This window comes from Pelecanus crispus, chromosome 2, assembly GCF_030463565.1.
Source record: "Pelecanus crispus isolate bPelCri1 chromosome 2, bPelCri1.pri, whole genome shotgun sequence".
Classification (NCBI taxonomy): Eukaryota; Metazoa; Chordata; class Aves; order Pelecaniformes; family Pelecanidae; genus Pelecanus; species Pelecanus crispus.
In genome coordinates, this window is record NC_134644.1 from 60793566 (window position 1) to 60817917 (window position 24352).

The 24352-nt window shown below is 39.7% G+C and overlaps 1 protein-coding gene across 1 annotated transcript in view; it reads right to left on the minus strand.

The window, feature by feature from the left end:
- The window catches only part of TPK1 (thiamin pyrophosphokinase 1), a 311952-nt gene that overhangs the window by 127212 nt on the left and 160388 nt on the right, over positions 1–24352 (minus strand). Inside the window, exon 7 of the mRNA XM_075705017.1 lies at positions 773–868. Within this exon, the coding sequence (XP_075561132.1) occupies positions 773–868 (96 nt within the window). The remainder of the gene's footprint in view (positions 1–772; positions 869–24352) is intronic.

Sequence of the window (24352 nt, forward strand, 5' to 3'; positions counted from 1 at the left end):
CTGCTCTGAAAAGGTTCCCTTTGATTCCAGAGGAACCTTCTGCAGAAGGAGGTATTGCTTACCATATGTAATGTTGGCAGGATAAGATTCCCCCTCCCATCTCATCTTTGGGAGGGGAGAGGAAGGAGATGAACATCAAGGCTCAGTGTGCCAAGACTTGAAAATATATTTATACGCCGAAGTGGGACTCTTGCTTTGAACACCAGCCACAACAGCTCTTCTGCACTTTAGGTAGTTCATTAACAGAAATCAATACAAGCTGCCTTTTAAGAAAGCCAACGCTTGTTCGTTGACACACTGTGTAATTCCATTTAGCAGAAGCATCAATGCTTACAAGGTGTGCAGTAAATTATGGCAAAACCACAGAATGGCAAGGCTACAGAAAATAATTGTTTCATTTAGGATTATTGTGACTGTTGATGCCTGGTAAATACAGGTGTTTAGTATTTACTACTGAAGACGGTGGGTGGCATATATCTACTATACTACTGAAAACTTTGGTTGGCAAAGCACCAACCTGAAGCATCTTTATAATGCTGCCTCAGTTATGATAAAATAACATTTTGAACACTGGCCTAGGATAAAGCTACCCTTAATTGGTTTAGTGGTGGACTTGGTAATGTTAGGTTAATGGTTGGACTGGATGATCTCAAAGGTCTTTTCCAACCTAAACGATTCTATGATTTCAGTGCAAACTTAAAACATAAACCTAAATACATTGAAAGGAAGAGTAATTACTAAGAACCAGAGACAAAAGATGTGTCGCCTTTACCTGGAGGCCCTTCTTCTCTATCTTTTTCTGGAGTATCTGAAGGCACTTGGTGAAATCCGTGAGGTCCTGATCCATGGTCTCAATTAACTCACATCCCTAGTGAAGAAGCAGAAAAATGGAGAGGGGGAAAAAAATGTCAGTCATCTTTCATTTTGAGTCTTTGGTGAAATTAACTGCAGTGAACAACTCTTAAAGTCTCTGTATGGAGATGCAGAATTAAGTAAAAGACTATTACCCTTACAGAGCCCAAAGACTGTAGGTCCCAGCTGAACAAATTATTATGAAACAGTGGTTTGACAGGCACAGGAGTACATGTTCAAAACCCATCGAGTACATTTGTGAGTTTGGATAAGCATGTTCTCTGCTGTATCGGCGTGTTCTGGTGTAGTGAGCCCTGGGTGATCAGTAACTTCCAGGATCAGGTTCCAGGAAAATGATTGCCCTCCCTGGTTCTACAGTTACTACGTTTCGGCTACATATATTCGAATGTGTATAAATGTAGGCATACAAAAGTGTGGAAGCTTTCCGGAACCAGTGCAGTTGTACTAGTTAATTTTCAGTGATGCAACAACAATTTCCTTGCAGTGAAGCAATATGGATGAGAGCCATGTTAAAGTGGGGAAGAGCAGGAGTTCAGATTTCTTAATTGAGAGCTAAAGCAATTCCTAAGCCTCTGATAAAAGCTGAGTAAGGAAAAGTAGAGTATGTCTACCACATAAAGTCACTATTCAAAGAGGTTTCAAGGATACAAAATACCCAATACAGCATCGTAAATTAAAATAAGAACCATACACGTTGGATTTAGAGGTTCCCTCTCCTACCACTTCAAGGTCTCCTTAAAAGCCTCCTAGCTTTGTCTTTATCTTGACAGATTTTATGTTTCTGCTATACACAATAACAACTGATAAGAGAAAAGCATTCAGACTACAGAATCTTTGTATGTGTGCCTGTGTGTATAAAGTACATTATTTTGTTACATCAGAAAAAAACCCCAAAATGTTAAAGTTGCCTCTACCTTAGTGGTAAAAATAAAGGTACAGAAGACAAAATTTCCCAGATCAGTGCATGGATGGAGTTTAGTGCATTGAATGCAACAAAATAATAAACCTCCAACAGGAAGTCATACACTATCACTGAAATGCTTCCCCACACAGCCAGAATGCATATAAAACCAAACAAAACCATCATGCAGTAGGCGATTTGGATGAAGCAGAAGAGATAAGGGAGGAGATAACGGCACGCTTTTTATTATACCTCCTCTCCTCCCTTCTCAAAAACTTCTGAAAGGAAACCTGGTCAAAACTGGTTGCCCTTCTGATACCTGATATTGCTCTAAATACCTTTTCAAGTAGTAATAATAGGACCGCTGAAGTGAAGCATCATATAGCTGCAACAGCACATGTAATCAAAGACCTCCCTTGCAGAAGCGATGCTGCTGCCACCACGAACAGGCTAGGGAAAATGCAGCTGGAGCCTGAACTCAGTGCTAAGCGTCAAACAATTTGAAGAGCTGCCATGTCTCCATTTCTCACCAGGAAAGGCCAAAACATAAAATTGGCAGGGAGAGAAGGGACACAAGCCACCCGGAGTCTGTAGTGAACATGTGAGCTGTGCAACACCAGCCAGAGACACCAAGGGAGCCCAGGAAAGGTATAGGGATGTTCAGGCCCACCCAGAAAGCTCACAATTGGATCTGAAAACTACTGAAGGGAATCTGTTAATCAAAGCCACTCTAAATGAAAAGATGTCTCATTCACTAAGAACAGGGTGCTCTCAGACAGTCTCATTATTGGCATTGATAGTGGCAAGAGAGACCAAGCTGTGAGAAACTGTGAACAGACAGAACCTCCCCAGTCTTTCACAATCAGCCTTTGAACAGCACGAGGATGTGACAGATGAAGACTAAATCAATGGCAAGGACAGCTACTGCTGAGCATGGGAGAAGAGACAGAACCCGAGTTATCAGCTGTTAAATTAGCAGTAGAGAAGGAAGGTCTTTTATCTTTTGCCAGGACCATTCCTTGGCTTCACAGCACTGGCAGAAGTGGTTTATAGGTACCAATTTATAAATAAAAGATTTAACCCCCACTCTACCCCAGCACTTTGAAATACTCCTTCCTGCAGTCACTAACAAGCCTGATCTTCTCCTTGGACAGTCAGGTTTTGGCAGCTGCAGGTAGGCTACAATTCTGCTTTCTACCCAGGGAAGACCAAAGTGTCTGTCTAGGTTTTTTTTTTTTAAGTTATGATCTACAACAACTTAAATTATTTTATTATATATTGTTTTATGCTTTCTACTATTAAAAACATTTCACTTGAGGTTAGTTCTTGCCTAGCTTCTCAGGATGTCTATGTTCTTTGATAAGAAAGATATTTCAGAGCAACTACAAGATACTACCAAGGCAAAAAAACATCAGCATGGTGGTTGGAGAGCACTGTAGGTCATTCACCACAGCTCCAGAAGAAAGCCGTGATGCATCACACACAGACATCCTATGTTCAGCCCTGCTACTGTGTTTTGCACATATTCACAATAAAAGGCCTCAAATATACGTCACAGAAATGCAATCTAAACGTGTAAATGGGATGTCAAATGCACAATCCATTAAAGGCAGGTTACTGTACCTCTGATATTGATACCAAGAGGGTACTGTGGCAGCAGTAACTAAAAATGAAACCTGGCTTAACAGCAGTATCCTGAAACTGTTTACTCACTGTCTGCATCTTTGACACTTTATACAAGTACTGCTGTAGATCATACTGAAAAATGTTGACAGAGTGCCAGCATTAAAGGTACCTCTTCCTTCAAATTGAACTGTGATTTCCCATGCTCTTTCCACATCAAGCAGATAACCAGTTCTGGAAATGGCAGAGATTTTAGATCCACTCCTTTTGCCATGATGGCAAAGAGACTGGCATGGTCAGACTGTACTGGGGAGGAGGACAGGCAGCAGCACTTGCATCTTCCTGCATCCTCCTTACAGCCTTGCTGGAATTAATGTCTCTGCAGTTCATGTTCACTGATGGTAAGAGAGTTTTAGATAAATCTGTTGCTCCTGACATATCAAATCCAATATTTTATATCACAGAATTGGATGACAATTCAAATGCAGTTCTTGTCAACCTTCACCATATTATTCCCGAATGACAAAAATCTTCAAGACAGAGCTTTCCGATGCAGCCAGGGTTTAATGAAAGGACAGTATAACAATTGCAAGGTAGGCAATAACGCTTGCAGTTTTATAGATACGCGCTCAACTTAATAACATTAACCTTTGGTAAGAAAGTTAAAAAGCCAAACAAATTTAACATTAGGAAAGGTTAGAAAAATCAATACCACACAGCAGGAAAGAAAACAATAGATTGCATCTGATGACGATATACCTTTGCTGAATGATAGGATGAGGCACACAGAATAAGGCTTTGGCTGTTCTGTCTTATTATAGCAGTTATGGGAGGCACATTGCTAGAGAAGGGGGAGTGTGCCAGACATATAATAGGATTATTGAACCCTATATTTCAGACAGACACTGAAATCAGACAGGCACTGTCAGTCTGAACATCTCAGCATTTCACCCATTTTTAGAAATATTATGCATCACAGCATGTTGTGTGTTTGAAGAAAGCAATGTGTAGGTGTCCATTCCCCCATGTCCTTCTTAATCTCTTATTAAAAGAAAGTCATGTTTGATCTTTCTCTAATCTTTCTGAGCATGAGAATATAATTAGGACAGAATACATAAAATATCCTAATTTGTGCTCTATCTCCAAGACCCTCCTACGGCGAGCCATTCGAGTCTATCTTTTGAAGCCTGCATCTGGCTGCGCTCACTGAGTGTACCAGTGACCTCCAGTTCAGTCTTTTAACAATTCCTGCTGCACTGAGGCTCAGTTTTGAGGTATTGATCTCAACACAGATGCACTTATGTATAGAGTCAATGGCAGACACAAGAAAACCATATATCCTCAACTTAAAAGAGAAGGGGGACAGCTTATAGAGCCTCTCAAAACCACAGTACAGGCAAATAAAGTTTCAGGAACCTGTATAAATTAAATGGTATTTCTAAACATGCTCCTTCCCCTAGGCCTCACCTGCCCTCTCACCTGCCCAAACAGGAATGCACCCAGTCAATCCCAGTACCTCACAGACCACTGAGTGAGAGCTATAGATTCAAAGAACTATTTCAGTTGGAAGGGACTTTTCAAAGTCATCTGGTCCAGCCTCTCGCTCAGAGTAGGTTAGATTTGCTCAGGTTGCTCAAGGCTCTTTCCAGTCTACATTGAGCATCTTCCAGGATGGAGACTCCACAACTTTCTGGGCAACCTCTTCCAGTGCTTGACTACTCTTGTGGTGAAATTTTCTTTCGCAGTGTCAAACTGGTATCTCCTGAATTGCAAGATGTGGTTGTTGCTTCTTTTCTTATCCCTGCTTACCTTAAAGAAGAGCCTGGTTCTGTCTCCTCTCTGCCTTCCCATTAAGAAGTTAAAGACAGCAATATGATCTCCCATTCACCTTTTCTTCTGGAGGCTGAACAAACCAGTTGCCCTCAGCCTTTTCTCACACATCATGCGTTCTAGACTTCCTGAACATACATTTCCCTTACCTATGCTATATTGGCATGCAATATTTCCACCTCAGAGAGCCTGAAGATGTCAATTAGCAGCAAGGAGGCAGAGGGTTCCTAGTTCTCTCTTCTTTTTAATGTAAATTTCTGGTCCCAGGGAATTTCAGTCATTCCACCCCTCTGGTATCCTCTTCCACTTTTGCCCACTTGGAGAATAAACCCAAACTTCCACATTCTTCATATACTAGCTGCAGTCATCTGAACGTTTTGAACCCCCAAACATTTTCATACCCAAATTGCAGACAAGTATTTACACTCTGAATTGGACTCAATGCAGTTGATACTGAAAAACAACTATAGGAAAAAGTACACATGGATCCAAGCAAAGTGCTGCTCTAGACCAGGCACTGATGAACAGAAAGGGACCACAGGGTCTGACTGCAGGTCTTGGACCAGGCCTAGCAAAGAAGAGAAACATGTGGATGCATAATCAAACAAGTTGAACAGATGACAGACATTATGTTCTACCACTTTGTCTATAGTAGGAGGGTGGTGTTGTAAGGCTACAGCATTCAATCAATATTGGAAAGAAAAAAAAAACTAGTTTGGGAAACATTGCTTGCAGAGATGGCAGTCACCCAGACAGTGGTCATCTTTATTGTTGGCCCAGTGTTTCACAGCTGATCCAAAACAACTCTTCCAGAATGGAAACCGAGTCTCTCATGGGATAAAGACGAAGCAGGCTAGAATGTCACATGAGGTTTCTGAAAACATTTGAAGAGACAGGATTGGAGAAAGACAGACTGAACAAGGACATCCAACTTGAGCTACTGATAGGTATAAAAGCTGCATAGATTTTCTACAGGCTGTAAGTTACTGGAGACTGCTATAGTAAGATGGCACCAAAACCATGGAACTGGTTTATCTCTGCGAATTACAAACCAGCAGGAAATTAGTAAATTGAATCCTTTTGCATTTTGAGAGTAGGATGCAAGTATGAAAGGCAAAGTAGTTAAGTTCACTGATTTCTTTTGGGAGTTTCAAATACTGTCGAACAACAAGTATTGAACAGCTCTTTTGATCAGCTTAATTGTATGAATTGCCTTTTGAATTTTGTAGTAGAGAACAAAACAAATATGTGTAATTGCTGAAAATTATTTTGGATATTTAAATAGCCAAAAATACGTAATTAAGTGAAATGCATTTTCTTTCAGTTTTTGGACTCAAATTTGGCTGACTGCTTGGCATCAGTGCAAAGCTACTACTGTACAGATTGCTTGGCCCTCAGTTCTGGGGTGGATGATGTTTTGACTCGTCCAACTGCACATTAAGTGGCACTGCCATTCAGATTAACTAAAAAAAATTATTAATCATGTTGAAGCATATGCACTGGAAGCCAAATAACTGAAATCCACACTCAAGTGAAAGCCCCCTTACTGAAAAACAAACCAAGAATGTTTGGTTTTGACCATCACTTCTAACCTTATATAACACCACTTGATTTATTAAACATGTACTACCTGGTGGCATGAAACAAAACCGGTAAATATATGTAAACATATGCACACCTCTGCAAACCAAAAGCCACACGAACTTGTCAAATTTGACAAGCATTAAAAAAAAAAAAAAGAGCGGCTCTGTAGTTGAAACTTTGACTGCAACAGCTGCAGCCTCTCCTCCCTTCCCCTATTTCTATTTTGATACAGTCTTTTTCAAAGTAAATAAAATGTTTCCTGTTTTTGTTTTTAATGAGGCAGCATGTGGCTTCTGGTGGAGAATAGCTTTTTTATATCATACATATGATGTTGAGATAGCAGCAATGAAAGTTCTTCTGCATTAATTAGGTTGCCCCCTTTCAAAAGAAAAGTCTATTGTTCATGAAATCATGGCAATTACTTAAAATGAACAAAATACGAGTCTGTTTAGTTGGTATTTGACCAATACCAGAGAAAGCCAACATGCCTTCTTTGCTACCTGTAACAAACTGAAAAGCAGAAAACGAGAGGTTTCTAAATCTAAGAAACTAAACCCAAGCAAAAAACCCTCACAAATGTAAAACAAACAAAAACCAAACAAACCCAAACCAGCACAGTTAACATTCCATTTTCTGGATAAATTCCCAGCATTTATCTTTACTGAAGCAAATTCTTCTGATTTATTAAGTTTGCTGAATGAAAGCAAACATCTTAAATACTCACCCACAGGTCAGAAAGAGCAATAAAATATACGTTATTGCAACACCTTTATCAGAAGACCACGAACGCCTGTTAAAACTTTTAAATAATGAAGCGGAAAGGTAAGAGTGTTGCCTGAGAAAACTGAGGTAGAAACGTTTGTCAGGAGCTGCAGTCTCATATATACAACCCATATGTCCCCATACCCATGTCTGGCATTTAAACAGTAGACGTACATTTGTACATCCCTGTGCAACCAAGACATGTTATTTCTCCAGTCTGATGATTAAAACTGAGCACAGTGCAGCAGTGACAGCCACCTGCTATTTTTGGATCTTCTCTGATCCCTTCCTTGTCTGAAAAACAAAGGTTCAGAGAGAGGAGTTTTAATTGATGGTCAGGCTCCCTCTGTAATTACTGTGAAATATTTCTGTCTACCAAGCTGATTAGGTCCTTTGGATCCTAACCTATTGATAGGACTGATTACGGTACCTTGCTTTTCTTGGAAAGTAACTTGGAAACAGGAATTGCTACTCTATCTGTGTGCATTTATGCATGAAGATACGAGGTAGCTCGTGTAAGGGAAATCAGAGTGCTGGAATAGCACCAGTCTCTGACAGAAGGGAAGCACATACCGCTGACTGTAGACAGCACGAGCCACTGCCCAGCTGTGCCAATGAGTCTTTTCAGTTGACTTGGATGCACTACGAACCAAGACTAAGAACTGTATCATTTCTAAAATTCTGTAACGACACTTAAATACATATTAAAACTAACACTGCCTTTGGCACTTGCACCAATGGCAGTGCAAATAAGAGTCAAGCACTCTCCTGAAATAAAGCAGGAAACAGAAAAAATGCCTTAACCACAAATCCTATGCTCCACAAAGCTGAAGAAATAGGGCATGCAGTATTCCTTGCAATTCAACCATTTGAGGTAGTTTTTATGAGGTGGGAGGGAGCAAGAGAGGCTATCTGCATTTCAAATCCCACAACACTTTATGCACAGTAACCAAACAGGTTTTTGTTCTGGTTTTGTTTGTTTGTTAAATTAAAAGGGTTTCAGGTTAACAGCTTTTGCTTTTTATCACATACGATGACAGACACTCTAAAGAACTAAAGTTAATCAGCAGACACTGTATTTGAATTGACTTCAGTTTCCAGACTGATTGCCAATTCTCAAGATTCACCTCAAGGTAAGAAAAACAAGGAGAAAGCAGCAAGGCTTGTACTGGGGTGTTTTCAAGGATTTGGGCTGGCAAATTTTAGCCATCCTAAATACCATCTTAATATGATCCTTTGCCAGCAACCTGGGGACCCAAGAGCACTGTGACTGTGAAAAATACATAGAAAATATAGCAAAAGAGATGTTAACCTGGATGGCATAAAATTCCCTGCAAGGCATTTCTAATCATTAAGCTTATTTAAATATATATGACCAGTACAGCTAGTCTCTCTCTCTCTTGCATTCAGACAGGCTTTATGCAAAAGAATTCTCGTTCCTTAGCTAGTATCTACCAGTACATCCTTAGTTTCAGAGATATGTAATTGATCTGAAAAGAATTTGGATTGTGAGAGTGGAGCTGCATCTCAGATATTGATCACTGGACAGAATTAATTGAGACCAGGCCCCAAATGTGTGCTATGTTCACAAAAAAAGGTACTTTCTTACACAACTCTGTCTACACGCACAAGATGAGTACAAAGGGATTCAAAGATTTTGATGACCTAAAGACAGCAAATTGAAAAGTGAAATATCCTCCCACTGTGGATAAAACTTCAAAATTTGTGCTATCAATACAATTCAGTAGCTCAATTTTCTTTTTGGTATTGGGCTATTAATGAAAATAGCAAGATTAGTCCCAAGACTGATCCTTCAGGGAAGTCACTGATTACTTCCCACTGCTTGTTAGTTTTCTTATGAACAACCGTCTGCCTTTAATTTGTGTATCAAATTCTAACTTGGCTAGGTATGTAGCTACATGATACTCTTTTTTTTCCGTGTCATTGTTCTGTCTGACAGTTTCTAAAACCTCTCAGCCTCAGTGTAAGAGATGTATATCACAAGGAACAGGAGAAGCTTTCTGTAGGGGGCGTTTTTTCGTTGTCTGGAATACCCCATCATTTCAGGATCATTTCATATAGATCAAAAGGAGAATGCTAGACTATATGTATCCTTAGCCCAATTCAGGTCAGCTTCTGTGTTCAACATTTTAAACAACATGCCTAGCCCCTCTTCTTCTTCCTTCAGTTTTGCAACCTTCTTTCAAGTCATGTTTCCCCTTCTCTATGAAGGGAATGGCTAATTTAAATTTATGGATGTCTCCTTTGCTTTCTCTAGGCAGATCATTTGGGACAGGCAGATTATATAGCATTTCCAATACGTGCTGGTGCCTGAGAAAGGCAGCAGGTTTACATCGCTGAAAACTGGGTATCTCCCTGCACTGCTACACCAGGTCTACATCCTGCTTATATATTTATAGGATACTAGAAACAGTAACACAGAGTGAAGTTAACATTTTTTTGTTAACCATACACACTCCATGTTAAGTACAGGCAGAAAATTAATGCATAAGAGATGTTGCTTTTGGGAAGTAATTGGAGGAAAGTTCCTATCCCATGCTTCAACAGATTCTCATGTCAGAAGTACCAATGTTGTAAAGGGTGTCAAAGTCAAAGGGCACATTGCTATTTATATTTATTTAGCTATAGTGTTGTGTACTGAACTTTATGGGTCCAAGAATTATAAAGACTAAATAGCTTTTGTAAATGCCTAATCTTTATGTAGACCAGTGGAAACAAGTTGCCCAAATTCAAAACTAAATTACATTAAATTGTTCTGCATTTTCAACAAATGATATTGCAAAGCTAACAGCAATGAAAATAAATAATAAAAACAACAACAATAACAGCAGCAGCAATGACTAGGTTTACAATCCTTTTCCATCAAAGATCACCAAACCATCTGGGAGCAATGAACACAAGTAATTGACATGCTGACATTTTGACAGACATAAGGGAAAGCTAAGGAAAATTAAACCACTGCCCAGCAGAGCAGTTCTGACTTCAACACTAGCAAGTGTTCCACTGAGTACACACACATTTCCAAATGAAATTCATGATATTTGCTATATTTCCGCATAACTGAGGTAGATTCTTGAATAATAAAAGGTCACACATCATATTCACACAGTTGCTGCATTTTTGATTTGTGGAGGGCTTTAACTACTCTGAATTGCAATGTGAGGTTGTTGAACAAACATTCAGTCTTTCGGTCTGAGAGTGCTTGATTGCTTGGTAAGCTGGAAACCAGTTTTATCTTCCAGGTATACTTGAAGGCCTGCTTTTTCAATAGGCAGAGGTTGCAGGTTGAGAAACAGAGAACACCTTGCAATTGAGCTCTACATCCTTATCCTCTCCCCATCTCTCTTTTCCACATGATTTATAAACAACTACTCAGGGGACTGTTCAATTAGATATCAGAATATCCAGCTTACTGTGCTGAAAATATTTCCATTACACATGTGAAATGCTTCAAGCTTTGAACAGGTGACAAACATTACATCAAACAAAATAAATAATGCGTAGCCAACTAACAGCAATGACTCTGCAAGCCATACAGAGCTTCGCAATAAAAGATTTTGCATTGGTATAGCCTAGGTCTCTCCTAGTAGGATACCCCTTTGCTTTATATAGCGACAGTGATTTCTGAAGTCTACCAGTGTCACTTCTAGCTCTCCTTACAGATAGCTACGGTCCCTGGCAAAGGCAAGCTAACACAACATAATAGATACAGACATTACAAAAGGCACTACACAGTCACCTTCTTGTTCTAACAGGGTCTGTTCAGAATCCACTCCACTAACCATCCTGCGAGCTGTGATCAGTCATAGTCCATTGGATAGGTTATATTTTAAGGGATATACGTCCATCTCCAGAAAGCAGGGGTCCCAGTCTGATCTCTATTAATGCTGTACTGTATGCCTTAAGTGAACTACCCTGAACAGACATCTATGTGAAAGATCAGATTGCATGACCTTCCCCAACATGAGAGCAGAATTTGGCCTCCTGCATCTCTTGTTCACAAAGGGCACATTCACAATTCAAAATGCAAGTCACAGCCATTTGTGCAAAGAGCTGTAACTGGTTTGCAGGAACTGAATGCAGCAAAAAAGCAGAGTTAGATATTGCACTAAAATACGAATGCAAGTGTCAAAAGGAGCTGGGTGCACACACAAGGGCAGACTGGCCTAGTAGACTATCTGGAACATGCAACGATGCAAGACAAGCCATTTCCTTGACTGCTGCCTAGACAAAGCATAAGGGTCAGGAACATCCTGCTGTGCTCTGAGCTTCCCAACAGTTACACTGGCTAACATGATCACTGTGTGAACTTGACCTAACATTCATTGATACTAATACTCAGGACAGTAAGGCACAACACTAAATTTCCATAACACCCTTATTCTAACACATAATCACATCTGGGAGCTTCTCCTTTTCTGCTTTCCTTCGTTCTGCCCATCCTCTCTTTTAAACTCTGCTGTTAGAAAGAAAAGAAAAAGATATCGAGACCTGCTTGTGCATTTTGATTAGAGATCTAAAAAAACCTTACTGCTTCAAAAGCTGCGAGAAGAGACATCATAAGCTCAGCAGGGTTATATGTGCACATTTTGAAGGGGCAATTTTAAATTTTTTTTAGCTCATGCAAGTCTTCCACACGTATTGATTATTTCGACTGAAACCTTGCCGGAGCTGTATGTCTGAAGCAGATCCACGTGGAGATAGCAAGATATGCAATACACACTCCTGCAAATTCTGAAGTTCTCAGAATATTTGGCTCTTTTCCAGCTGGGGTTTGCAAACAATGGTTATGTCTCTACCATAGTCAATTTGCTGTGATTGCAAACTGGACTGGACCTAACCAAGCTTTAGTGGGCTACAAAGTTCACCCTAGGTTCTACCTGAAAGCCTCTGTCTTCTCTGGTGGGTTTTACAGTCTAAACAGATCTAAATACTGCCACTGCTCCTGGGGGCCAACTAGCTAGTTCAGAGCAAGGTAGGTTTGCCCAACAACCTAGTTCACAGCTAGGCAGGTTATGTCTGCACTGAGCAGGCACAGAACAGCCCTATGAGCAAATCAATGCCAGACGTTACTCTACCACTCAAAAGTCTCTCCCTGCAAAGCAGTTTCAAGCAACAATGAACATTAGTGACTGCCCTTTAACCTATTATGTCAAAGATTTGTCAGACATTTCTGAAGGTATGAGGACAGTTGCAAAGAAAACACTTTCTAAACATTTTCCAGGGCTGGATTTGCTGTGAGAAGGCAATTAATACACTAATTGGATGATAAAACATGGAGCTTAAACTAACCTTTTCAGTTATCCTGACCATCTTTCTAAAGAGAAAGTTTTTCTCCAGTACACTCCCAAGTGCTGTGTTCAGTTAATTAAAAGATTTTTCAAGCTTCAGAGGTTTTGCTTCTTTCCCACAGAAAACTGTACCACACCACAACTGATCCTGCTAGGTGTTTCTCCTGATATTTACCAAAGTCTTTTATTCAGCTGTATCCCCCCTTGCACGTAGGCATTACATAAGCATACCTCCCCAGTCCACACAATGCCCAGTTACACTCTATCTCTTCTCTAATCTTTATTCAAACTCATGTCTCAAAATCCCTAGCATCCAGACAGAGAAAACTTAAAGGTAAAGCCAATACACAAGCAATACCTGTGGTGTATACAAAGCAGCCTTTCTCTACTGACAGAAGGCATTAGAGCTGCTCTCCTTTTTGCAGGAACTCATTGTGCTTTTCCTTACACAATGCGATGGCAGTCCTGTGCCTGAATTGGACCACAAAAATTATTTGTGTTGAGAAGCTTTGCTTTTCAAGCTGCAGATCATATTCTAAATGTCAACAGATTCCAGTACATTCAGACACTTAACAGTTTTCCCTTAAACAAGCAAAAACTCCCCCTCCACCTTTCATTCCATGTCTGCCTAATTACTAGTTGTCCACTCATGGCATCTGGAGACAATGCCCTACTTTTACTCTTCATTGCAAATTAGTCATCTCTTTGCCAGTCTTCAGTTTTATAATCTACATCCAAAAGAATCAGAAGGAAGTGGTCTTGTGATCAAGGCACCAAGACAACATTTATCAACTAAGGTTTCAGCCACCGATGCTGCCATGGGAATGTTGCATGATTCGGGCAAGCCATCAGTGCACAGCCCCACAGTCATGTTCAGACACTAAATGGTTCCTAGCTTCTGTGGGTGTTAGGCTTTGATTTTGGCCTCTCTCCATCTCAGTCCTGCAATTGTGCAATAAATTAATACTTCTAGCATGCACTGTGAAAAGACGTGAATAAGCATTCAAGAGGTAGTCTATATGGCAACAAGAACCATCATGATACAGACTTGTAAGGTAGCCATATTCCTAATCAGATAACAACTGCTTAAGGCAAACACCTACCTCTCCTCCACAATTTTTGAAGACATAGTCATGCATGAACATCTGTGCTTTTCCTATATTAAAATTCTTTAAATACTTAATTTCTTCACCTTGACTTCTACAGAAAAAAAGAAGTTAGCATAAAAAGGCAGCAATCATCATCTATTCTGCATCTCCATTTTAGCCATCATAGAAGCTTTTGCTTCCTTTGGAAATTCAAAAACTAAGCACTCTAGAATTACATGCTGCATAAAGTAAAAATAAAAATACCACAACGGAGGAAGTATGTGACTCGCTTATTTTTTCATTTGAATGAATCACATTGGAGACCCACAGTGGAAATGTTTTTGCAGCAGATTTAAAGCAAAAGCTGTTTTTCTGATCAAATTCTTCACTATGAGGGTGGTGAGGCACTGGAACAGGTTGCCCAAAGAAGCTGTGGATGCCCCCTCCCTGGAATTGTTCAAGACCGGGTTGCATGGGGCTTTTGAGCAACCTGGTCTAGTGGAAGGTATCCCTGCCCACGGCAGGGGGGGTTGGAACTAGACGATCTTTAAGACCCCTTCCAACACAAACCATTCTATGATTCTATGATTATATTATTACTAAGTGGAAGAAGAGTTATTTAATATTTTCTTCATGTAAACTTGAAGAACCACTGCTTTACTTCTAGATATTTTATGTGAAGTCAGTACTTTTATTCCCTAGATACTTTAACTCTTTCCAACTTTTTTGTGCACATAATGAAATGAAATTCAAAACTGCAGCTTTCAATCAGATGGTTTTTTGAATGTGACACTAAAATCGGTACCTGAATGCAGTCTGGTAGAATGTAAAATACATTGTTTTTAATGGATGCACTTGAAAAAACCCTAAAACCACTGTGATCAATTCATTCAAATTATTATTAAGCAAGTAGAGGATTTGGCTAGATTGTTAGAATGGAAGTAGAAAAGAACTACCGCAGACTTAAGTAAGAATATACCATTATGGAAAAGCTTTATGTTCAGTTAAGTTTTGTGAAAGACTGTAACACATCTCTGTTACACCTCTGACAGGAGGAGCATCTTCCTTCATTCCTACCAAGCTCAGCCAAAATTTTGCTAATAATAAACTTCAAACAGTGCTATAGCACCAGACATTTTAATTAACCACTTATTTGTTCCAAATAATTTGGCGGAGAGTGAACAGAGCTCATTTTAAAAGGAACTAAGATTATCATGTACAAGAAGAAATAAAGTCCCTCATTCAAGAAGAATTAGTAGGTCACTGTAAATAACATCTGCACACTTACTGTAAATCATTTTGGTGACAGAAGGTACTGCCATGCAGTCTGATCAACATTACCAACAAAGCACAGCCAATTATTTTGATATGTTTGTATCACAGATTACTGTTATTATTCAACATTAGGATGTTTGATACAGTTGCATAGGGCTGCCACCCCCCAAAACTTCTTGTTTTGTACTCTTAGAAAAGCATGCCTGCAAAGATTAAATTGAGGTGAGAAACAGGGATGAGGGTTTTCTTTCACTTTCACATCTTCTCTTAACTTATAGCAATCTGTAACTCATCTTGAAATCTATACAAATTACCTTGTGCCATACCTTCAGCACATTCCATCATCACCAGTGTCTGCAACCAGAACTCAACCAACATCTGTACTTTGCATAATGCAACATTGAATCAAGTTTCCTCCTTCTGCTGAGCTGGAACAACTAAGAGCAAGATCTCCCTTTGCTTCAGGAAAATATGTCATCTTCTCCAACTTTTTTGAGCAGACAAAGCACAGTTGCTTTATCTACAGATCATTGCAAAGGGGCCACGGTAATTCTGGTCACATTCTGTCACTGCTGTTAGGCCAACACTGGTGTAAGGTGTAGAGCTTCTAGTCCGGGGGACAGACTTCCGCAATCCTTGAAAGACCCTCTTAGACTTGAGGGCCAAACAAATATACTTCCAGGGATTCAGCTGTTTCTTTCTGAAGACATGGAAGATTAGAAACAATGTATATAAATAAAAAATTTGGGCAGCAATAAGTAGACAATAGAAACAGACTGTCCCAGGGCTGGCAAAGCAGACGACATACCTGTGAAACTGTGAAGGCAGTAAGAGTCCCAAACACTACAGCCGGATTTGCTACTGAGATTTGCATCATTCCATGTTCATCTTCCATTTCATTTTTCATGGTATCTCATATGCTTTCAGTAAATAATGAATTATTACCCTCGGATAATTATTTTTACGTACCACATTAATCTCAATGGGAGTCCTGCAAGCACTGCCAACCACTGCCAATCATTCTGTTGTGAAAAGCCCATCTCTGAGAAGGCCGATGTGCTGCCTCCTTCTCTTATCCAATTTTCTTTTCTTCAAAAGCAGTGCACCTAATAGCTATTTAATACTGACCCCCCCACCACCTTGAAAATCTCCAGTGACTTGAACAGAAGTTAATGATCTGAGAGGATATTCCTGCTGCACCACCCAGCTCACACTTTTTCTTCTTTCATTCCAAATATTCAATTATTTGATTTCCCGTGTTTCAACTCATTAACCACTTTCCTGAATTTCTAGCTCAGAAGCAGAAATAAAGACAGTATAAAACGCAAATTGTGAGGAAAGTAGCAACCCACTGCTCCCAACTGTGGCCTTTCCCTATTCACTAGTGACCCATTCCTGTTCTTTGTAATTTAGTTTCTCTGCCCAAACCTTTTGGTCAAAAAGCTGCTTCAGACAGGATCCAGTGTGTCAGTACCTCAGCCCTCCAGCCAAGCTGTGGCAAAGGCCAGCCCCTTTCCTTTGTAGGACAACCACATCCCAAAGCAAAACAAAACATCACTGCAATGAAAGCCATACTCTGCCCCAGCTTGCAGCTGAATGTGGTCCCTCCAGCTGCCTTTCCAAGTTCCCCATGTTGGCCCCTCCTGGCCTGACAAGCAGCCAGGGAAACTAGGGTTCCCATCGCCAGCTTGCTCCGTCACCAACAGCAGGAGAGCTGCTCATCCTCCTGCTCAGCTCTGAAACAAGCCCATGTTTTTAACACTTGGAAAACGTCTCCAACTTCTGGCTTGACTTTATCAGGAGAAACAACTGGATGGAGTAGAATAAGCCAGATGCTGATTAGTACAGTATCAAACCTGTGCATCACAGTACAAGGAGGGGGAAATGGAAGAACACATACAGACACGTATACCCTACCTAACCCCTGAGGATCTGCTTTACTCAGTTTTTCCTAGTGACTGTGAAAGGAGATGAATGTGTGAATCAACTCTCAAGAAGTACTGAATGATGCAAGCCCACAACCTGGGGAAACAATACAGGGAAGGCGAGAGTCTTTGACCCATTTCTGAAAACCTCTGACAAGGCATCTTGTGTTGGAGGGAAAACAGAGCCTTCACCTAAACGGGGAGCACAGCCCCCCCTCTGGAATTGCTCTCTTCAAAACAGAGTAGGGGACAGGGGACGAGGCAGGGAAGAAAATGACTTAAACATATGGGGCTCACAGGTACTGTGACACCACATATAAAAACATCACACATTTGACTTCTAGATTAAGTGCAGGGGTGTACAATGAAATCAATAAAGCAAAAGGAACAAGGGAAAAGAAGTATTCAGAAATACTCGGGCATGAATCAATGAGTTAATAAATTGGCCTAGCAATGTTGGACAAAGGTTCCTTGCAAGGCATCCCTGAAAAACTGAAATTGCTAGTGATAATCTGTATTACCCCATTTCCTGTAACGGTGCCTTATCCCTAAACTAACATCATCCCTTCTGCTGTTATTGATTTATCTTGGGCCATCCTTCTTCTGTACAGAGATGCAAAATAGCACTGGCAGGATTAAATCAAGCACCTGCTTTTAAGTAAGCTATTAGTAAAACTGTAGGGAGGCAGGAGAGCGAGGAGAATAAACACTGTCTATTTGATTGTACCGTAACAGTAGCTTTTCTTGCTCAGTAGTATGCTTACAGAGACGGCTTTTTCGGCTGAAAAATGAATCACAGCAGACTTTATTACTTCCCATACTACAGAATGATAAGGACAACTAGTGGAATAATTACGCTATGGTATAATTACACATAGTAACCAATTGTCAAGGGCATGGCAATGCTCTGGAAGTCCTCTGAATTCTAAACATTCCATGTGTTTCTCAGGCAGTTGTTAAGGGCTTTCTGTATTGATGATTCCCAGCCTACAACCTATAAGCACAAGACAAGTGAAACCCAAGTGCACAAGCAGTGCTCCCTCCACGCCAGCTCCGTGCAGAATTGTTGCAGACACTTTTGTGTTATGTTCTCAGGCTCAGGAGCACTGCAGGTCACGCTGCCGACACACTCAGGTCGATCAGGGTAAATCCCAGGGGACACCTAATCAAGTTGGCCTCAAAGTTGGAAACAGAGCCCATGCTGGCAGGGGAGGCTGGGAAGAAGAGGAGAAAGGAGAAAAGACAAGAAACGTTACTAGCGACTTTGAGGGAATTTAGCCAGAAGCACTAAGCTTCACAGCCTGCAGTACAACCAGAAACCAGAGACATCACACAGACAATTGGTTCTGGAACCAGCATGGCAAGGAAACATTACATTTGACTGGGCAGAAACTGGGGGGGAGAATATCAAGATTTCTTTCACTGTCTCTCTTACCCTCCCTACAACTCTAAAACCATGTTGTGTCTTAGATGAGGAAAATGCATTCCCTCTTTTTGCACTGTATTTCTACAATACCTGGCAAAAGGGTAACATAAATAATAAATAACAATAAAATATCAATCACAACTACAGGCTTCTAAGCCACTCCATAACCACAAAGTGGACATTTGAAGTGGAAGCTGCCTGATATAGAAGGACACAAGAGAGAGCAGATAAAAATCTGCATCTGTCTACAGCAAAGATGCATCTCCACTTAATCTCAAGTACAGTCCTTTCACGATACTCATACAGAGTAATCAGATGAATGTATCTGTAGCCTGTCCTGTATGATGGATTGTCTGAATTTCTTACCTAAAATTTGCATGAAACATGGTGGCTGGTTTGTCTGGAGGTCAAACAGGAGATTTGATCTCAAAATTTTGTTTGCACTTTTTGTGGTTCAAAGGCACAAAGGTTTGAAGTTCTACTGAAAAACACACATTCACTGTAGTAGTCACTCACCTGGATTAGTAAATTTAGTTAAATAAAAGGTGAACTTCAGCTCTGCAAGTATGAAGATTCTTATTTTCCATGCAAAATCCAGTGTTATGTCTTACAATGCACATACCAGCAGTTAGAAAAATGCAGGTCAATAAATTTAAAAAAAACCAAACAAACAAACATACACTTTAACATAGTTAGTTTATTGAATATTTGAAAAAAAATGCCTAAGATCTGAATCTATGAATCAGATGTATATTGATGTAAAAATTTAGGACATATGCTTTTGCTCTATTAATTCTAGCTTTTGCTGTATTCTTTAGAAATCACCAAGAGGTCTATCAGATTTAGGGAAAAAAAATCCTGGAACAGTGTTTGTGGCAATAATCAACTTACTGAAAAAGGAATGTTGGTATCACCATTCAAATTAGGCCCATTCTCATCCTATGTTATTTAATAAGATTTAATCTATCAATTGTCAAATTAACCAATAAAGTCATTAAAATGAAATACACACTCTGTCCACAACAGATGCAAATAATATCAGGTCATATTAAACTGACTATTAAAAACATGCAAAAGAAAAATAACCAATGATTGTAAAATCCCATTTTGCTTCTAGACTATTTATTATTGCAGAATAAATAGGTTTAAAAAACAAACAAACAAAACAATCACCTGCACCGTTTATGTTTAATGATTAGAATTAAAATTTGAAAACTATATGCCTGGATACTGTTCTTTAGAGTCAAGCTGGTTTCACAAAGGTCAGAGAAGCATCTAAACTGATGATCCAAAAAGAAAACAAAAAATTATCTTCTAAAAGAAAGGCTCTTTCTCAGTAGGTCATCATGATCACCTCAACAGAGAAAAGAGTTTGTTTTTTGTTATTAAATGATATGACACACTTATCCTCCCAGACATCTCTGTCTAAACATGCTTTTAGTCAGATTATTAATTTCATACATCTTTTTATTTTTCTAGAAAATGGTGAATGATGCCTCTCATTCACCACATGATCATTTTTTGGTGTTTTTCCTGTTCAAGCCGCTTTCAGATGGAAATTAGCATCAAATTAAAATGTACACAACCACCATTTCACATTTTTAAAAGCAATGAAAGATTTTCATTAAAATCTAGGACAGGTAGGATTGCCCTGTCTCATCAAATTCAATCCAGTGCTGCCACAGGAAACATGTCATGAAATACTTCTCATAAACTTTCTAGCACCCATTTTAAAATCACTCGGGCTTCTTCTTGCCCAACTACAATCTCCTGGAAGGCACATTCCTCCAATGGATAACAGCACACTCCTAATTTGCAGCTTGATTTTATTTGAATGGATCTTAAATCAATATTACTTTTTATCTTCTCCAACCCTAGTGTTTAGCCATTTTATATATTTATTTTACTTTAATTTCATTAGGCTAAACAAGACAAGCTCTTTTAGCCTTTTCTCAGAAAAACAGGCTGTTGACCCCCCTGCTCATTTTAGCAGGCATTTTTTGAGCCTGCTTCAGGCTCAGGTTCATGGTTTTTGGAGATGGGTTATCGGAGTTGCACGTGGTGTTCCAGGGGGGGCATCAAAACCTGCTCCAGTAGCACTAAAAGAGATCCTACTGCTGGCTGTGAATCCTTCCTTCACCAGGGGATCACCTTTGCTCCTGCTGTTGCCACCATATTGCAAATGGAGTACACACATCTCCAGCGTCATTAAAACTATATCTTCTCCTGCACATGCAATTGGGAGCCTGAGTGTGATATTTGGAAACTGAGTCTAGTATGTTGTGGCAATAGTCTAGTATGTCCAAACTAGGATCCTAACAGGAGGGGTAGCAGGCTTGTCATCCAGTGTGTAGCTGTCACCTTCTAATAACAACAGTGATTTTCACTTCCATTTGCTCCTTCCCATTAGCCAGTGTGCTTTTCCCCAACTCCTACTCTGTCCTCTTTCCCAAAAATTTAAGACAGGTATCATTTTGCCAAGGAGTGTAGTAAGATTCAATAACCACACTGTCCTCATGGCTCACTTTGCTCACTTCATCTTCCTGCATTTTCTAGGTAACTAAAGTACCCATTACTACACATAGAGCTCTCTTCTGTGAGCTGCAATTCACCTGCACATTTTGACCTCTGAAACAGTATTTTTGCTCATCAGCCCTATTTCCTCACCCTGCCCTCCTCTTCTTGCATGCTTCACACTTAATTTCCTTTCTGAGTTCACATGGTTACACTTGAAGTCCTTCTTGTCTATCTTTCACCATTTGTTTACAAACCAGTTCCAGGCAGAAGTTCTTTCAGACAAAAGAGGTGGGGTGGAAATCTGCCTTCTCTTCATTTAGTGCATAAGCTCCTATACAGATTGCTTTCTGATCTCAATTTCTCGAGGCTTTCCCCTTTTGAAATACAATTACATAAGATTTATTAAAAAACCCCAAAACTGAAGTAGAGCACAGACCTCACAGATTTTCTGTTCATTTCCACAGTTCACAAGTCAATCTCTGATCATTCTACTCAAAGTCATTTTTGGCCCCCAAATCTACCAGAAGATGTTTTGTTGTCTACCAGAACAACATTGAAAATACCATGACTTCTCATTTGTTCAGAGACTGTACGCTGAAAAATTACCTGCCACCCACCAGTCAGGTATACCTGGGTTTTGCCATTTAAATAGCATTTTTTCCCCTCATACCCAAAAACATGAGCTCAAATTAGATGGTTTTGTTTGTAGTTCATCATAAACATACAAAGTTATTTTACATTAACCTTTATTTTTTATTCCTACTATTCCTGATTACGTGCCTTGTCATATTTCTATTCAATCCTTGCCTGCCACTTCAGCATATTTCCAGTAAAGCTGTAAAAATCTATTTGCATACCAATAACAATTGTTTTAGTTCTTCTGTTTTGCTGCCAAGATTCTTGTACATTAATCAACAAAGCATTTCAGTTACTCCTCGCTGACCTTATCCAATCTTCTAGCTGGGTTATGTATGTTGTCCAACTACTGCTCCAATCCACATTAAATTGTATTTCCCTCCGTTCCACACTCTAACCCCCAGTTGTGTCTTTATCCTCTACTAAATAAAGCAATCTTATATGCTACAGAAGACATAAATAAGCTTATCTAACCACATTTTGCATTTAAAAGTGAACTGATTTACTGGACACACGTGGTTGAACTCAGTAGCTGGAGATAATATTGATCGTTTCTCACCACTGAGCCCTTCCGCACTTTATGAATAGTACTTATCATCTCATACCTCATTTTTATTCATACACTGAAAGAAAAAATAAACCATTCTACGTTTTTCAAACCTAAGGACTGAATTGAAGTCAAATGACTACAATAAAATAATACTACTACTACTAATAATAATCATCATCATCTCTGACTCTACAGTAGACCCCTGTCAAAAGCTTCTTTAGCTTACTCTAGCTCCAAGCTAGTAGTGTGGCCAGTTCTGTCTGTTCCCCTTAAACTTTCAGCAGTCATATTTAAAAAACCTTATTTATTTACTTTGAATGATTTTAAACTGAACTGAGGAATTTATTAACGAAGTGCCACATTTTTAATTTTAATTAGGTCCACTTTTCAAGAGAAATGTATGAATTCAGTGAAATACAAATCCTGTGTTTTTATCTTTCAAATCAGTTTTGGTTGCTTGTTTTAAATTTGTGATAGTAATACAAAAGGTAGCTGCTAAATACTTATTAAGCGCTGAAAGATATGTAGAGGACACTATATGTTTCTCAAGTGGATACTCACAGAAGTGCCTGACAAGCAGACTTCAAAAACTGTATAATCTGCCAACACAGCAACTGGAAAAGACCTCCCAAGTCATCACACTTGCTGCCTGCAGTCCTAGGTAACTACATCCTAAACACCCTTCCACTGAATCACCAAAGACCAAAGATGGGCTTCCTGCACTCAGGCACATAATTTGGGGTTGAAATGACTGTGATTGCATAGCTTCATCAATATTACTTTCAAGGACAGGTGGCCACTTCGAAAGCATGTCTGTGTACTGTACAACTCATTATTACACAAATACACCTAATTAATGCATTTTTGAAGATGCAGTTTCAAAGCCTGGCTCTCCCATCATGTTTTAATTCAGATTTTTGAGTCCAAGTGTAATGCTCTTGCTTCTTTCATAACTCAGACAAAACTCCCAGCAAGAAAGGCTTAGGCACAGCCATTTTAAACTAGTGAATCACTGGAAGTAGGGAGGAAAAAAAAGATAGGAGAGTGGGATGGCTTGAGGTGGGAAGAAATAAATGATCTACTGACAGATAATAGGATAGGAAGGCATTGTCCATTATATTACCTTCTGTGCAACTTCTTTGAAAGAGAATTTAACTAAAGAAGAGACAGTGTAAACACCAGTACAATGACTTAGGTACAGTTCACCTTGACAAAATTTCCTAGTATTTTTTTCAAACTATATCAGATTTACCCTAACCCTTCAGAGCATCTTGAGTTTGCCACAAAAAGTACATCACATAAGTGATAAATAGTGCTCCCTAAGGAACCTTAAACTTTTTATACTATTTCCTTCTTGAATCTAACCACTCATTGTACATTGCTGCCTCTCTCCTGCTCCGCCAGTCTCCTTCTGCCACAGGGAATTCTGAGCTATTCCACAGCATCTATAAGCTGTCAACCCATATCTACATTTTTCACACTATAGAGAACCAAGTTCAAGAAGAACTTGTCAAAGAATGTCAAATGCAATTATTCTCTTTCCCATATCACTTTATTTCTTTACCTGTGCATCTGCTTGCACTTCAAGTCTGTGAGGCATTTAGGCATAGCATTGACACAAAAAACATTACACAGGGCTGTCCTATATGCTGTACAGGAGGGCACTATCACAGGACAATCACTGACTCACTCTAAATGCCATGTAATCTCTGTTTCCTCTAATAAGATGTCCCTGTTCAAAATCCTGAAAGCCTCCCCATTTGTCATAGTCTTAAATAAGCTGAAAAGTTTGCAAATTCATCGGCTACTTCCCTTTATTAACTCTAAGAGATGAACTGAGCTATTATCGTGGCTTTTCAGTTTCTCTCTGCAGATGGTTGCCTCGGGGAAGACCCATCCTGAACACCCTGTTGCAATTAGCAGAACTGCCATCGACTTGGATGGGAACAGCACTTCACACCAGGACAAGGGCCGGCCGTGCCTCCTGCTGACCTGCTGCATGGCATTAGACTTTCTTTGGAAGCCTGGTGCCAAGGACTACAATCAACGC